This window comes from Chaetodon trifascialis, chromosome 21 (genome assembly GCF_039877785.1).
Source record: "Chaetodon trifascialis isolate fChaTrf1 chromosome 21, fChaTrf1.hap1, whole genome shotgun sequence".
NCBI lineage: Eukaryota > Metazoa > Chordata > Actinopteri > Chaetodontiformes > Chaetodontidae > Chaetodon > Chaetodon trifascialis.
Genome location: NC_092076.1, coordinates 12,362,370 through 12,378,562, shown reverse-complemented (window position 1 = coordinate 12,378,562; position 16,193 = coordinate 12,362,370). Strand labels below are relative to the sequence as shown.

The following is a 16,193-nucleotide window of genomic DNA, read 5'->3' as shown; positions in this document are numbered from 1 at the left end:
GGTTGTGAACTGCATGCGTAGCCAGATATCTTCAGCTGAGCACTCTCTGTCCAAAATGTAGGACTAATTAGTTTTATTGAAATGATCTTTAAAATGTTAAACAATTCAGTACGTGCTGCAAGAGCATCTGAATTATTTATTTTTCTTTGAGTTCGCTTTGATTCATACTCCCAGACGAAGCTACAGGGATCTGACAGCCTCTTTTTCCTGCCACACATCTCATGCTGTGATAACATCAAGTTAAGAGCATGAACGCTTTTGTCCAAGCGGCACATCACAGTGAAGCCTGGGAATTGACGGGTGAATTATGCTGACGTGTTTCGGGACAGTGGACAGTCTCCCCGTCAGTCACGTGGTCACCTCGAGTCACCAACATTACCCCTTGCTGAGAGAGCACAACCGAGGAGGATTTAACACTTGATCTCATGGAGACAGCTGCATCCAGAGAGATCACTTTCCTTGCCGTCCAAGCACTGGACCGCCTACTGAAGGCTTAACATCTAGATTCCTCCAGTCCTGGGAATCAATTTGGTTTAGCTGACGGTCTTTTAAAAGCTGCCGCTAAGGAATAATCCAGCATTGCCGAACCATTGCAGCCCAATCAGGAAAAAAACACATTTCTCTGCTAACCATGCAGATAGTTGCCTGTGAATATTCTAGTTGTGGCGATATTTGCAACATATGTGTGAAATGTCCTGAGAAACTCAAAGCGTCTGGAGAGATTTGGGGATTTTTGGACGCTCCATCTAAAATAGAGTGATGTGTTTTTATGATGTGGCAGCCCTGACACTTTCCATGTATAACCTACATTAAATGCCTCCATCTTTTGGCTGAGCCTGAGCCCACTGTCCTCCATCATCTCAGCCGCGCATTGGGGCTAATACAATTAGGACTACAGCCACTGGGCTGCTGTGACCCTTTAAGGCCAGAGAACAGGCTATCACAAAGGACAAGCTTCCACTCACTACACAAACCCTGCGTGTCATGGGTGACCTTTCCTTTCTCTTGCACTGTCTGAACTGATTAGCTTTCCTCAGTGGCAGATACACCACAGCTTACCGCTGCTGTCTAAACAACTTGAGCAAACTCCTCCACTCTGACACAACAGCTGAGTATGATGGGGTGGTGGGCTGATAACTGTTCCCATCTTCAGTCCCATATTCTAACCGCCCTTGAACTCATTTGCTCTATGAGGGCAGCAGATAACTCCTATCTACAGATGTGTTAATTGGGCTTTCTGAAGGAAGTCAGCATATTAAAATAGTCTGGGGGCTCGCTGGCAAAGCAGACCAAAGCCTCGGGAAATCACGTGATTCAAGCTGACCTTCATCTAATGTGCAGTCTGGGGACCATACAAAGCTGGGCTGAATTAGCTGTGCCTACAGTGGCAGAAAAAAATACCACCACAGTATTACCCACAGAGATACCCCGCAGCCATAAGGTGTGGTGCATAAATTTATTTCAACATATATTAACACTTTGTTTATTTTTCTTTTCTTTTGTTAAAGACACAATACATACAGTATTTACATGAGATTCTACAACAACACTTGCTGGCAGAAAACAGTTTGATCATTGGATCGGGATGAACTGGGTTAAAGGTCCACTGTGGAGGATTTAGGAGGATCTATTGGTACAAATGGAAGATGATATTCATAGTTACCATTCGTGTATAATCACCTGAAAATAGGAAATGTGGTGTTTTCGTTACCTTAGAACGAGCCCTTTATCTGCAGAGGGAGCGAGTCCACCATATTGCACCGCCATGTTCCTACAGCAGCCCACAACGGACAAACCAAACGCTGGCTCTAAGGAGGGTCTTTCATGTTTTTTGTAGCCACCGTAGGGGAGGGTGAGGCAAGGGGGTTTCAATCTGCAGTCTCACCTTTTGGATGCCACTAAATCCTACACACTGGACCTTAGACGGAAGGCTACTCGCTAGAGCTTCAGGAAAACTTCATAGCATTTGCCACATCACCATTAAATTTGACAGTTCCTGTGATAACAGTCCATGAGAAACAACATTGCACATTGTAACGACTGACAGGAGCCTACTGATGCTAATGGCTGTGATGTTTAACAAATTCACTGCTGTTCTCATCAGAGCACTGTGTCACTTGTCAAGCTGGGGGCTACATGTATACATAAATTATAAAGTAATGTTGTAAAGTATTACTATATAATGTCGAGTCCCATGATGCTGCATGGTATTAAGTTGCGTTATGATGCACCTTGTTATGTTGTGTTACACTGAGCTGAATTACGTAGGATTACCTCATGCACACTTCCATCTAATCCCTGTCTGTTTCTATGATGTCAATCTTACATTATCACACGGGCAGAAGAGTAAGATGTAGGTCAGAGCTAATTCACACTACAGTCTACTGATGGATTACTTTTTGACAGATCCTATGAGGCATACAATACATCCCTTTGACAAGTCGTCAGCCTCAATCAGGTCACCTTCGCAGACTCAAGAGTGAAAGTGGAAAGAGGAAATGATAGGGACCATCAGCAGCTCCAATTAGGCCTGATGAGACCAGGTAAAGACTTTGGTCTGTGAACTGGCTCATAAAATACAGGAAATCGTGTATCTGCAGAAATGTGTCATCAAGTATAATAAGCTATTTAACTGTCATGAGGAGCTGAGGGTGACGGGAGGGTGGGGGGTGGTGGTGGTGGTGGTGGTGGGGGGGGGGCTGGTTGTTTCAATTGGGCTCAATTAGATTTGATTTTAAAGAAGAGGACAGAAGCTGAACCAGAGGAGCGCCGGCACTGTCACTATAGCGACAGAGCTGATGGGCTGTCATGAGAGGAGCGGGGAACTGAGGGAAGTGAAGAGAAACGCACGTTCATGCACACGCAGAGAAACACGCACCTGACTGACATAAGAGTGATGCAATCCACAGATGGAAAATAATGGTAATGAGCAAAGCATGAGATTTTCGCACGCTTTCATGATTAGCGGGATATCTTTGGGAGGTGAAGCTGTGCGCCGGTCGGGATCAATCATCAGCTCACAGAACGTCAGTAGCTGACACAGAGGTCATCTCTCCAGACAACAAACACCTGGGCTCTGCTATTCCACTGATACATTTGGATGAATTCCCAGAAAGAGGACGGAAGATTAAAGGTGACCATAAAGGCTGCAACAACATATTCTGAGCAGTCAGGATCGTGTATTAATGCCGCGTCTCGATAATCAAACATCGGAACGCCTTTTGTGACGCAAGGTAATGAATTCTTTTGGTGTCGACCTGCAAAGCAGCCCTTTGCAGTGGCTGGAACAGACTGAAAGAAGGCGGAGTTGGCTGTACTCATTGACGACCGGGAAGCTAGATGAATTCAGACAGAAAATGAATGCTGCTCAAGGTCATGCTGACAGGGAAATGCCGAAACGAGAGATTTCAATTCACCAATTTGTTTGTCATACCTGAGCCAAGAAAGCTCGGTCCAGTTCAGATGAAACCCAAAACACTGAAAGAAAAAATAAAACAGCAACTGCTACCATGTTATACTTTATGATAGGCTCTCTATATTTCTATATATTTAATTATTGTGATATACTGTGATATACATTCTGACATATTTCGTTGCTACATACAGTGCATTGCCCCGACAGTAACTGTAAAACCCTAAAACCCCTTTCCCTGTTGTAGAAAATTTGTACCGCTACATAGTTGAACTACCTGATATTACGGTGCACTCCTAGAAATATCAAATTAACATTTTATTTACAATAGAGTTGTAGTTTTCACTTCGAGTTCTCCTCCTTTTAAAAAATCTTGTGCTTTAGCATTTGAAACACACACACACGCACCCAAACACACACGGCAGGTAGAAAAGAAACACTAAAAAGACATTTCTTATCCTCTCCTTTGTTCGCCACCAAATGTACAATCCCTGTGTTCTGTTGCGTTATGTTGGAAATGAATCTCATTGGGAGCGGTTCAAAAGTGGTAGATGTGTCTTCCAGCCGTTCCGTAGAGTTCCATTTGTAATAAAACAGGAAGTGACGTGTCCTGAGGTGATGACTGTCGCTGAGAATCTGTCTCTAGGTCTAGACACATACATGAAAAGACATCTCATACAAACTGCTACATTAAGATTTGTTTTTTTTTGTCTTTTTCTCTTTATGTTGCTTTCTCTCGAAAAAGTCTACAATGAATTTTTATGCATTGGAAGTTGGCAGGAAGTCTGAGAGATGGCGGTCGAGATGTTGTTGCGTAGATTACCCTCAGATCACCGGCCTCCATCTGAACAGCATCACCCAATCCGACGGACCATTGGCCTCCCTGGGGCTTATAATTGTGGGACAGATGAAGACTAGTAAAGAGACATAACATAATCATAGGTAAAGAGACATGGAGCGATGAGTGAGAAAAGACAGAATCTTTTTTTTATGGAGGATCTAATTGTAGAATCATTAGCACCACAACAGAGTATGGGCAGACAACACAATGGCAGAATGGAGAGAGCATCGGCGGACTCTTAAACGCAGCCTGCGTGGCTTCTCAGCTTGGGAAGCAGTCTTTGGTCACAAATCAAAACCTAAACGGCATGTGCCAGTGATAAGCTGTCCAAGTGTGTACCGCTGATTGATGGTGTCCATTTCCACAGCCGGGGATGTGATCCTGAGCTTCTCGTTCATGGTTAAAAGTGTCTCTCCTCTTTCACTGGAGTCTCTGTGGTAGTCATTAACACCTCTTCACAGCTTGTTATTACTGTGAAAAGGCATCTAGTCTCCACTGCTAACATTAGCGTGGTCACACGCAGATTTCGATGGCAGTTGCCATCACCATCTGGCTTTTGTTCTTGTCTCGGCCCGGCGACTGGTGCTGTCCAGGCTCCTCTCTGGGAGACAACGGATCGGAGAGGACACTACGTTTGAGCGGTGCCGGACGAAGGCAGGATGTCCCTGGAGGAGTGGAGGGCTCAGGGTGTCTGTGGGAGGAACGTGATGACGTGGAGGACGAGGACGAAGTGCAACTGCCGGTACACACTCCCGAGCTCGACCTCTCACCCCTCTTGGCTCGGCAAGATGCCCTGCGCCTGAGCTCGCTGACCAGCTCGTACTTGACGAAGCAGAAGACGTCCTTGACCCCGCAGCGTTTTTCCGGCTCGGCGGCGAGCAGCCTCTGAAACATGCGCAAGGCGTCATCAGTGAAGCGCCGCCACTGGGACGGATACGTTCCCACAGGACACCCTGCTTTCTGCCAGCGCCGAAACTCCTCGTAGAAGGCATCGGCCGGCAGCGCAGCCTCCCAGGGGAAATTTCCTGTCAGCATGCAGAAGACCAGCACGCCGAAGGCCCACACATCCAGGCTGGTGGTCACAAGGAAACCCTCAGCACGGCTGGCACGGCACACCTCTGGCGCTGTATAGGGGATGGTGCCACTCACCCGTTTCACACGGCAGCCCACACGTCGGGTCATGCCAAAGTCAGCCAGCTTGATGCGGCGGCACTCGCGGTCAAATAGGAGCACATTCTCAGGTTTCACATCCCTATGCACCAGGTTTTTACTGTGCATGAAATCCAAGGCCAGGCCCAGCTGTTGCATGCAGCGTTTGACCATTTCCTCTGGCAAACCCACCTAAGAAGAGACAGAGAGAGAGAGCAGAGGCAAGGAGAAAGTGTCAGGAGACAGAAAGAGAGAAAAATAGAGAAGACTTTTGATTACTGCAGTCTAATAGATGCAGTACATTGTGTAGGAGGTGAGACTATGGGAGGTGATACAAGAAAAGAGCTTTGTGGTGAGTAGGTTAGTGCTGTTAAAAAGAAGAGGTGACGGTTATATTGAGCGGAGGAAAGAAAGTACAGGGTGAGAAGTGACACGCTCCGAAAAAGAAATCTGAAACAAAAGAGCCTCCGTTTTGAGTTCCACCGCCACCATTTTTAATGAGTCTTTAGAAGAACCTTGAAGTCAAGCATTCCCAGCACATCAACTGGAATAGCACTAAAGCAAAGTGAGAGCTCTGCACAGAGAGAAAACCAGGACGAAGACAAGGCTCCAATCCCAGGAGGGCTTGTTAAAACCGCCGTGTCTGAACATGGCGACTGATTGGAGCAGCTCTGGCTGAGTGAGGATGGTGATTGGTTGGAGGGAAGGATGATGGCTTTACCTGTGGGGGGATGATGTCGAAAAGGTCCCCAGCGGGGGCATATTCTTGTCCAAACACATAGCTGTCTTCCGTCTCAAAAAGCACGTCCAGGACTCTGATAATGAAAGGGCTGCAGCTAAGCGAGCCTGTTAGACTGTACTCCCGCAGGAAACTCTTGAGCTTCGTCTTGTTCTTGGTAACAAACTTCAGTGCCATTTTGGTGCCTAGAAAGATCAATCGGACATAAACACGTAGAACACAACATTTTAGTATCCGAAACACTCCAGGTGTTATCCAAAGCACTTGTCACCTGACACTAAGGGAGTGGAGAGATTTCCAACTACCCAACCCTCTCTTTGCAACAGCTGCCACACTCATTCATATAAATATGTACAGTGAATGAATCGCACCTCCATTACACACATACAACCAGCTGTTCGTGTTCACAGCTGCCGAAATACAGAGGCTCCTTACACAGCACGTCTAATCTCCACTGCCCTCTCAGCCTCTACGCTACTTTACAATACTTAGCCAGCTCCCTAACCTTGATTTTCTTACAACCAAGGATTAAACAGTAGACCTAAAAGAAATCCCTAACAAACCCTTTTAACAGAGCTGAAATTAATTTCTCAGCACTGTGCCATGAGACTTTAGCATGAGGCACAATGTGGATTTAAAGACCTCAGATTCTTTTTTCATGCTTTCTGTTGATAGCCACAACATATGACACATGGTTAGAGGGTAAAGCTACACTCTGACCCCCGACGCCTTCAACTCACCCTGCGTCCGGTGTGCCACCAGGTCCACCTTGCCGTACGTTCCCTTCCCCAGCTCACGGATGTGCTCGTATTGTTTGGCTACATCTGCTGCCGACAGAGAGGTGATGGCCAGGGCCTGCATGTCCTCCACAGGCACCCCTCCACAGTAGCCCATCTTGGATGTAGGGGAGCCCCCGCCGCTGCCCACCCGTCCCGGCCCAGATGGAGAAAGAGACAGGCTCGCCTTGACGCTGTGGGGCAGACTAAATGAAGAGGAGAGAAAACTGCTCAGAGCCAAGTTTTCTTCTGCCATGATGATGGCAGGCAATATAGATGTCACGCAGGTATGTGTTTATGACAGACTGCTCTTCAGTATCTTTATCTCCGTTGGCAGACATCCATATATATTTGTCTGTACATCGTGTCCCAAGGGGTGGTTAAATCAGGAAGGCTTTAACAGGCCTTCATTTCCATACAATCAATTCAGGGAAGGCATTGACAGGAGAAGTGCTCTCAGCAAATGTATTGGACTTCCTGCTGTCCCTCTAGATCACTCTGTCCAGCTTTCAGATATGGCTGGTCTCAGACAGCACTTACTGGCAGACAGCTATAGGGAAAATCAATATGACCAGGTAGAAGGACTAACAAATGGAAACAAATGGAGAGAGAGCAGACATCTTCGAGGTGTATACACGCTGACCGAAGTGTTCATACAAATCCATTTTCTATACAGAAGAAACGATGAGCAGGGCTGTGAGAAAAGATTGCTTAGTTTTGCCTGGAAAACACATTTGGGTTGCACAGCGGTTGTATTTCGGTCAAATTGCTGAAACTGAAAAAAAAAAAAAAAATACTGCAACAGAAAAGTTATTGCTGATTTTCAGAAGTGCAAAGTTTGAAATAGGTCAAACTGATCCTAGGAGGGAAAAATACAGCTGCTTTAATTGCAAGCTCAGATGGAGTCACACACCCTAAATGTGCCAACTGACAACAAATTAAAAATCAGAGATGAGTGACTTTGGATGTCGGCGCCTGTTACAGTGTTCGAGCAAACAATAAGCAAACTGAAGGTAAACTAAAACCATTGAGCAAACTGCCCAAAATGGACCTTTTGAGGAAATGAAGTGGATAACACTAATGACCTTACCCATTGTCTCTCTTCAATCCCCTCCCTACATGCACACAATCAAATTTAATCATCCAATCATGCACAGCATGCACACACATACACACATGCACTCTAATAGGCAGAAAACAAGCACAAACAATTCCGCTGATGGCCTTTTTTCATCCATCATTCAAAGACAACCGCTTTGCTCTTTGTTCTTCCCTCCCTGCAGCCAGTTTCTCAACACCGCTGGTTTGAACAAGAGCATCACAAACGTGTCCGTGTTGACTGTCAGGTACGTTTTTTTTGGGGGGGGGGGGGGGGGGGTGGCAGAATTAATGCAGATCAGCTAAGGTACAGTTGATGAAAACACGGCAGAGGAAGTTTTTTTTCAGACACTCTGAAGGTGTTGAGGTTCCTCAGCTATCTTGTGGGCAGAGCGTGATAAATATAGCTATTAGACAGTGAAAACTAAAATAGGATGTGATCATTTGCAGCCTTGTGTTCTTGGCTCATCTTTGTCGAAGGAAAAAAACACAGCACTGCAAATAGAAAGAGCGCCCCATATGTATCTCTGTACATAACACTTGCTTCTTGATTTTATCATAAGCTTGGAGATGGTTATATAAGAGACTATGAATATTGTAGCCTACTCATGCTGAGTGTGCCCACTGTATAGCCTTTAGCGAGTCAACACAAAAGTTGATCATTATCCAGATCAGTCTGTGGTCCAGGTTTGGTGATTAAACATTTAAACAGGACAGACAGACTGGAAGCATATGTCCTCTGACCCGCCCAGCCTGCATGGCCCCTCGATCAGTGGGAATGAAGCAGAGAGAAGGGAGCGCTTGTTTACTGGCACTTCTTCCAGTCAGCTCCACGGGCTGAATGTGCAGTGCTCCAGCTTGGATCTTAATCACATTACTCAGCTCCCACCAAGACAAAAGCACATCCCACCCAACAGCGCAGGATGCTTTGCACTCATTTCCTTTGCAGAACTGGATTAAGCATCCTGAAATGTGATGAGTGGTTAGGAGACGGCGCTCTCCGCAGCTGCGATGACGCTGGAAATGTGAACTAGAATCTGCAGTGTGGTGCCCCGGAGGTGTGGGGATGAAGTTATGTGGTCTCTGGGAGATGATTGTGTGTGAATGTTGTGGGGTGGGTGGGGGGGGGGGGGGGAGCAGGGAGGTCTGGTGTATCAGTCGCACAGTGACACTCTATCAAAGGCCCTTTGTGTTCTACCTCTGAGGGGGAGCAGCTGTGAGCCTCCGCACGACTCAGCGTTCGTGCACAACCACAGCCACATGCCTCACCGTCCTCCCATAGTGACCTCTGCTCCTCTCCTGTCCTCTCAGGCAGCCACAGACAAGGTAACAACCACACGCTCCACATACAGATGAGGATTTGGCCTGAGACACATTTTAATTGCTTTTTGAGCCACTTCCACTTATTGCTAATCATCTGTAAGCCTTTTAAAAACAGATCCCTGGGCTGCTCACTTACTCCGGTATTTTTGAGGTGAAGACCTTGTAACTTCAATATTTGTGGTTTTCATGTTTTAATTATGATGAAAATCCTCTGGTATTTGACTGCCTGAAACTCAAAAACAGAGGACAGTTTGAAAACAAGCCTGTTATCCTCATTCCTAAAAAGTGGAGATACAAGGTTTTCATTCAGCCACAGCAATCTGTTTCCCAGCCACTAATTTCACCTCAAATACTGATTGACAATCTCGCTCCATTTAGCAATTATTCAAGCAGAGCAGAGTGCATTCACAAAAACCAGGTTGTTCCCAGAAAAAGGCAGAACATCCAGTCTTATGTTCTAATAAGCACAGCGACGGTCTGGAAACCTGTTGTGTCTGACTTCACCTGTCACACATGAGGCTAAGCTGCAGAAGCAGTTGACCTTTTCTGCTATAAACGATGGAGATGAGAACAGAGATGAACCCTGTGATGACTACTGGCAACCGCCTCTCTTGTCACCGACTGTCTCTTACCAGCCTCGGGCTGTGTTCCTCACATGTATCCTGTCCGGTGTGATGCTAGCATCTGGCCTCTGAAGGTTATACATGTGTTTTACTTTGGACTTCAGGCGCTGCTTTTTTCACAAAGAAGTCTGTAAAAATTCAACTGTTCTGAGAGATAAGCTTTATTTTCAGCAATGCTCGTGTGACTCTAGGGATGGCAATGCTAGTATGTCACTTGGTTGATCTGTGCCCCACTTTGGTCCAGCTTAACATATCTCAACAACTATTGATGAAAATTTTGTGTTAACTATTCCAAATTTTGTGCAGACATTCATGATCTCCAGAGGATGAATCATACTGACTATTGTGATCCCCTGACTCTGCATGCAGTGCTAATATGACATTCACATTTGTGGATGGATTGCCATGAAACATGGTGCTCATACTCATGTTCCCATGTTTTCAGGATGAACTGTAAGAACTGTGGTGATCCCTGAATCTTTATTCTAGTGCCACCATCAGGTCAGAACTTTGAACAGAAACATAGTTTGCTGAACTAAGATGGTGAACAAGGTAAACATTGTGCTTGCTTTACATCACCAAATTAGCATTGTCATTATGTTAGCATGCTGATGTTATCATTTAGCTCTAGAGGCAGTGTTTGGTTTGTCTGTTCTGGGCTACAGTAGAAACATCATGGCCGACTCCATGGAAGAGGACCTGCTCCCTCGGTAGATATAAAAAGCACATTCTAAGATAATGAAAACAGAAGTTATTATGTTCAGGTGATCATGCACCAATGAATATTCGATCAACTTCTGTCAATAGACTCAATCCTACACTCTGGTCCTTTAAGTCTGCTCGAGGTCAACTTAAGTAACAGACCTATTTGTTCTCCAAACACTCACAGTATTAGTGTCAACTCATTAACAAAGGAAGCAGAGCTTGCAAATGGACACAGTTTATCCCTGGTGTTGTCACATGACTCTCATCAGGGACAATAGTTGTGTATTCAGCCAGCTCTTGGTTCTCCCAGTGTAAACTATGTGAGTGATACAGTTGCAATGAACTGTGACATGACATTGATTAGTGCATAAAGACTTCATAGAGATGAGGCTCAGGCATGAACACAGATTCAAATATAGGAGATGGGCTAAATTGTAGTCGCAGAAAAGACGGACAATAGAATTGATGTTGCACCTTGATCTGTAACTGATGTATTTTAATGTATGCAAAGCGTATATCTAAAGTATGAGGAAGGCATCGGTAAGCAGCTTTAGACAGCGATCGTCAAGTTTTAGTCCAGCCTTCCTCCCTCCTCTCCTCTGTCTCTCTTGTCTGTTTCAGAAAATGTAAAGTAAAGACTAATGAAAGAAATAAATAGATCGCAGAGCCTGCCTCACTACCTCTCTCCATTACTAATGGACTAGTTGCTTTGCTCTAGGCAGCAGAGTCATTATGGGTGAAGGCTGATCTCCTGTGTCCAATTTACTGTCAAAATGCCCAACGTGCCTTGCGTTTTGTGTCAAAGGGAAAACAGTGAGTGAAATACGATGTGACTGAAGTGGTTTCTCACTGTCCATCTTGAAGTAAAACAACTGCACACATAGATATCGATGGTATGTATTGTTGCCTTTGCCCCTCTCATTGTTGTCTCACTGTGGATTTGTCAAATAAAAACAAGTCACTGCGATCCTAAACAATCCATCACTCGATCCAAAGCCTAATGGGCTTCCTTGTGACAGCCAGTCGCTGTCAGGACACTCTGTTCCTTACTAAGGCATAAAAAAACTGAATCACCGTCCTTTGCAGAGCACAGAACATCAGGGCCAGCGAGTTGGTGGGTTTAGTGCCTGAAGAAACCTCCTGTTGTGCTCTGATAGGTGAACCAGCATCCTAGGACACGGACGCTCACTTTGACAAATCACCTGCTCTCAGTTTTGCCTGGTTGCCCATATGGAGGCTCCCTGCTGGGACTGAGTGCTGTGTAACCCCTCCCCGATCCTCCCCTCTACTTTCCTTCCCATCACCCTTCTCTCTTTCTACTGTATGAAACACATCCCATGGAGTCACCGCCTGCTGTAAGCTCCTGCTGGAAACGCTGGCAGCCACTGACCTCCTGCTGGGATGACCTAAGGGTCATGAAGGAATAACCCAAGGTTATCCAAACAATGACCGAGAGTGGAAATTAGCTATGGGTGCAGAAACTACAAAGAATGCTGACCGCCATCAATCAAATAAACATTCATCCATCCATCCACCCATTTTCTATACCCGACTATCCCTTTTGGGGTTGCGGGGGGGCTGGAGCCTATCCTAACTGTCAATGGGCGAGAGGCGGGGTACACCCTGGACCGGTCGCCAGTCGATCGCAGGGCAACATATATAGAAAGACAAACATTCACGCTCACACTCACACCTAAGGACAATTTTAGAGCCACCAATTAACCTAATGAGCATGTTTTTGGTCTGTGGGAGGAAGCCGGAGTGCCCGGAGAGAACCCACGCGAGCACGGGAAGAACATGCAAACTTCACACAGAAAGGCCCTGCCCGACCCGGGGATGGAACCGGTGACCTTCTTACTGTGAGACACGCGCACTACCTGCTGCGCCACTGTGCCGCCATCAAATAAACAATATGTAAAAAAATGTAAAACAACAAAACATCCCACTGCAGAATAAATCAAGACTGCAGTTTAGGATTAAGGCTTTGGGATTAGAAACTGCAGAGCATCTTATTGCAAACGCATCATCACCCTCATTGTAATCATGTCCTGCAAAAAAATCTTTGAGAAGTGAAATATCACTGCAATAAGCTGCCATGGGAACATAGTGTACCTAACCCCCCCACTCTATTGCTATCCAGTAGCCTCAAGTTCCAATAGGGAGGCTTCTTGTGACCAGAGAGAGGGAGAGAGAGGCAGCAGGATTGGGGAAATCCAATGAGAATGAATTGAAGCATCCCTCCCTTTGTACCACATGCTATAGACTGCGTCCCTTTGATGTCAAATACATGGGGAGATGGGACTCTAATATGAGCTCAGAAAATGGGGTCTAAAAGGGGGGGGTGTGGCTAAATGATGTAACAGCACAGCGATAAGGAGGACATTGCAAACAACATATGATGATTTGTGATCCTGCTCATGCATAATAGTCTCTAGCCACAATCAATACACTAATGCTGATTGCTAAGGCTGCATTCAACCTCTCTCTCTCTCCCTCTCTTCTCGGTCTTAATTCAAAATCAGCTTCAATTGCGAGGCTGGATATTAGCAAAAGCAAGTACAGGGCACTGCTGTATGTAAAAAACAAGACGATTCTGTGCATAAATCAGACGTTTATTAACCAAAGAGTAAGATAATGACTATAGTCGGGCAAATGAAAGATGTAAAATACAGTAAACACATACATGAATGCAAAGTCTGCATAGTATAAATCACACCCACACATGTATGTGCACAGTGAGAACATTGAGAGACAGCGGTGTCATCGGGCAGCTGTTTTCTCTCTGATTGGCAGGTTGGGATGTAATGTGCAGACAGCATTTGTGTTGTTTCTTGATTTTCACCCGGAGGGACACAGACTTTCGTACAAGACAGTAAAAAGAACCAAATGCTGGATGTCCTCTATGTGTCCTAATTGACAATGTTTCCTAATTGCATCATTTCTGTTCTCTGAGCAGTCATGTTTCCTTCATGTTTGTTTTGAAGGTTTTTTTATGTGCATTTCTTTGAGTGTTGTGGCCGTGTGAGGGGCATCGGTGGATTTAGCTGGCACATATGTGCCAGCTGTTGGACTGGGTCGTTGTCCGGGCTCTGCTGTTTCCATATGAAGCTGTAATATCGCCGTCCTTTTATCTGTTGACAATCTGATGCCCTCCTTGTTCTGCAGACCGTTTTTTGAACATTTGTATAGACTCTATAAGATGCTTTTGTTTGATTCAAGGTGCATAATTTTATGCAAGATTTGGTCTTTCAATTAAGTTTGCAAAGTGTGCTAAACTGCTGTTAAAGGCCCCGTGCTTATTTGCATGAGTCTGCTCTTTGAGGGGTATTTGCTTTTGGATTATGAATGTTAAAGGTGCAGCATTTTCAACCATATTAATAAATGACGACTTTATTCAGGCGTTACAGTATAGATTGGACATCATTTTCACAGTGTTTGGGGCAATAACACACATAGCAAACTCTAACTCTGATGTTTGATTTTGGGATTCTTTAAAGTAAATGACCCGGCCATTCCTGCTGCTCCTCTCCACCAAAACAGGCAAATCCATGTGTGTGAGCTGCTGCTGCTGCGTTCCACTTAGAGTCCATTACCAGCCTCCGGGCTCTGCTTTTACAGGGTCTGCTCGATCAAGTCAGCTGCTCATTTAAATGCATTAGACGGCATTAACAATGAGATGTCACCTGTCTGCCCTGGACAAAGCATAAAGGGCCCATTAAAAGTGGAGTGCCCCGGAAGCCCTCGCATCCATCGAGCACAGGCTGAATCACAAAAGCAGCGTGGGAAACGCACGGGCGCGAGCATCACGAGTGATGTGGGTGAAAATACAACCATCAACGCGAGAGTTAATCATGGAAAATGAAGCTGTAATGCTGACATTGATGCTTCATCATACAGTGGATTTATTATTCTCATGTGAATACTGTCCATGAGTCAAAGTTCAGACAGCAGAAAGTTACTCACAATCTCCAATTAAAAAACATTTTTGTGACTCAAAAACTGAGCACCTAAAGGCTTTCAATCATCCATTTTAATACATATTAATAAACATCTTCCATCCCTAATGTTAGAGTCTCTCTCTCTCTCTCTCTCTCTCTCTCTCTCTCTCTCTCTCTCTCTCTGCAGAGGACAGGATCCTGTGGATTGACCCGGTTTCAGACACCTCAGGGTGCATCTAGGTGTTACTCACCTGCTGGCGACCTGTCTCTCTCCTCCATGGTCCTGCATCCGCTCGGCGAGCAGAGCTGCTGCGCTCTGATCCGCTGTTTTCTGCGGGGACGCTGTGGATCTCCTCGTCTGAAGGAAGTTATCGATCAGTTATAGGTGCTAAGAAAACCGCTCGGGTCCCTTAAAAACCTCAAAACCTCGCAGTTTCGCAGCTGAGAAAGCTCGGATGAGATCCGTCTTTGGCGCTTTGCCTTGATGATCCGGTCCTGCTTGTGAAGATGCTCTTCAGTTAGTGACTTTTCTTGGGAGGCGGATTGAATCAAAGCATCGTCTGATGCTGCACGCCGAGCTGAGGACACAGGCTGGGATCCCTCCTCTGAGCGCCCACCATCTCAACCTGCCAAGCAGCGGGAGGAGGATGCGTGTTTATCTTTCGCTCCTCCAGTGGTCCGCATGACCCAGTTCAGCACCACACACACACTCACACTGAGACAAACCCATTCATTCACATCCACACAGAGGGGCTCAGCAAACCTCTGCGCTCTGCAGCACGCATGGACAAATGTGCATGTCCCCACTCTCTCCAAGCTCAGCGTCTTGCTCTCACCGTCTGCCCGTCAGTCTGTTTTGTCCGTCGGTCCAGCGGGACTGTGGGGTTGAGGGGGTGGGGGGTAGTGGAGGGGTTCTCAGATGTTGCTCCTCTGCTGGTCCTACCAGTCAGCTCCCTCATTGTTCACCGTCTCCACCCTCTGGCAAACTAATACGCTCACGTGTCCCGGGTCCTAGCGCCTGGACGCGCCTCATCCAGTCACCCAACCTGAATGCGTCCATGAGCTTTTCCACTTTTGATTCATGCACTGAAGGAACAAGCTGCTCCACTCTTGCATAATTCAACAGCTTATGGCCTCAAGTACTTCACGCGGTGACTTTGCCAACTGTCCTTATTAGGTAACAGCAAGGCAAGACTTTCAATTAATTCACTGCCCCGGCAGCTCCCCCTTCTTACTGTACATGTTTAACAGCAGGCCTCCTGCCAGGCGCGTTTGCCAACCAGAACAGATTGGACTGAGGAATCAGCATCGACATAACAGGGATAACCTTAATGCATCATCATCAAACACCGCTGATCAGAGGGGCTGAGTTGAAATGACTGGAAGCTGCTTCACATAAGTGAAGACTGTGCTCATGGAGTTCAACGGCAAATGGTTTTGTGTTTGTGTCAGATCAGCCCCCAAATGTCAGTCACATGATAATTTCTTTTTATTTCTGTATTTTTTTTTTGTTTCTTGCCTGCAATATTGTCCCTCCTTTTAACTTCCTCTGTTCTCTCAGGCCAGATTCATTTTGAAGGGATGCAGGG

General features: G+C 45.9%; 1 protein-coding gene across 3 annotated transcripts; it reads right to left on the bottom strand.

Annotated features, from left to right (window-relative positions):
* Positions 1-1,443: 1,443 nt before the first annotated feature.
* On the bottom strand, positions 1,444-15,592 carry sbk1 (SH3 domain binding kinase 1). Of its 3 annotated transcripts, XM_070990682.1 has the most exons (5): positions 15,441-15,584; positions 14,856-15,230; positions 6,882-7,123; positions 6,124-6,326; positions 1,444-5,594 (listed from the first exon to the last, which is right to left on the bottom strand). In XM_070990682.1, the coding sequence occupies exons 2-5, from the start codon at positions 14,891-14,893 to the stop codon at positions 4,767-4,769; spliced, it is 1,311 nt and encodes a 436-aa protein (XP_070846783.1). In that variant the 5' UTR covers positions 14,894-15,230; positions 15,441-15,584; the 3' UTR covers positions 1,444-4,766. The 3 variants fall into 3 exon arrangements, with proteins under 3 accessions (XP_070846783.1, XP_070846782.1, XP_070846781.1); XM_070990681.1 differs by having other exon boundaries at positions 14,856-15,592; XM_070990680.1 differs by lacking the exons at positions 14,856-15,230; positions 15,441-15,584 and having other exon boundaries at positions 1,450-5,594; positions 6,882-7,272.
* Positions 15,593-16,193: the final 601 nt, after the last annotated feature.

Coding starts and splice junctions, on each gene's coding strand:
- sbk1 (XM_070990680.1), bottom strand. CDS start 7,173: ATGGCAGAAGAAAACTTGGCTCTGAGCAGTTTTCTCTCCTCTTCATTT. Junction 6,327..6,881: donor GGTGGCACACCGGACGCAGG/GTGAGTTGAAGG, acceptor TGATCTTTCTAG/GCACCAAAATGGCACTGAAG. Junction 5,595..6,123: donor TCGACATCATCCCCCCACAG/GTAAAGCCATCA, acceptor GTCTCTTCTTAG/GTGGGTTTGCCAGAGGAAAT.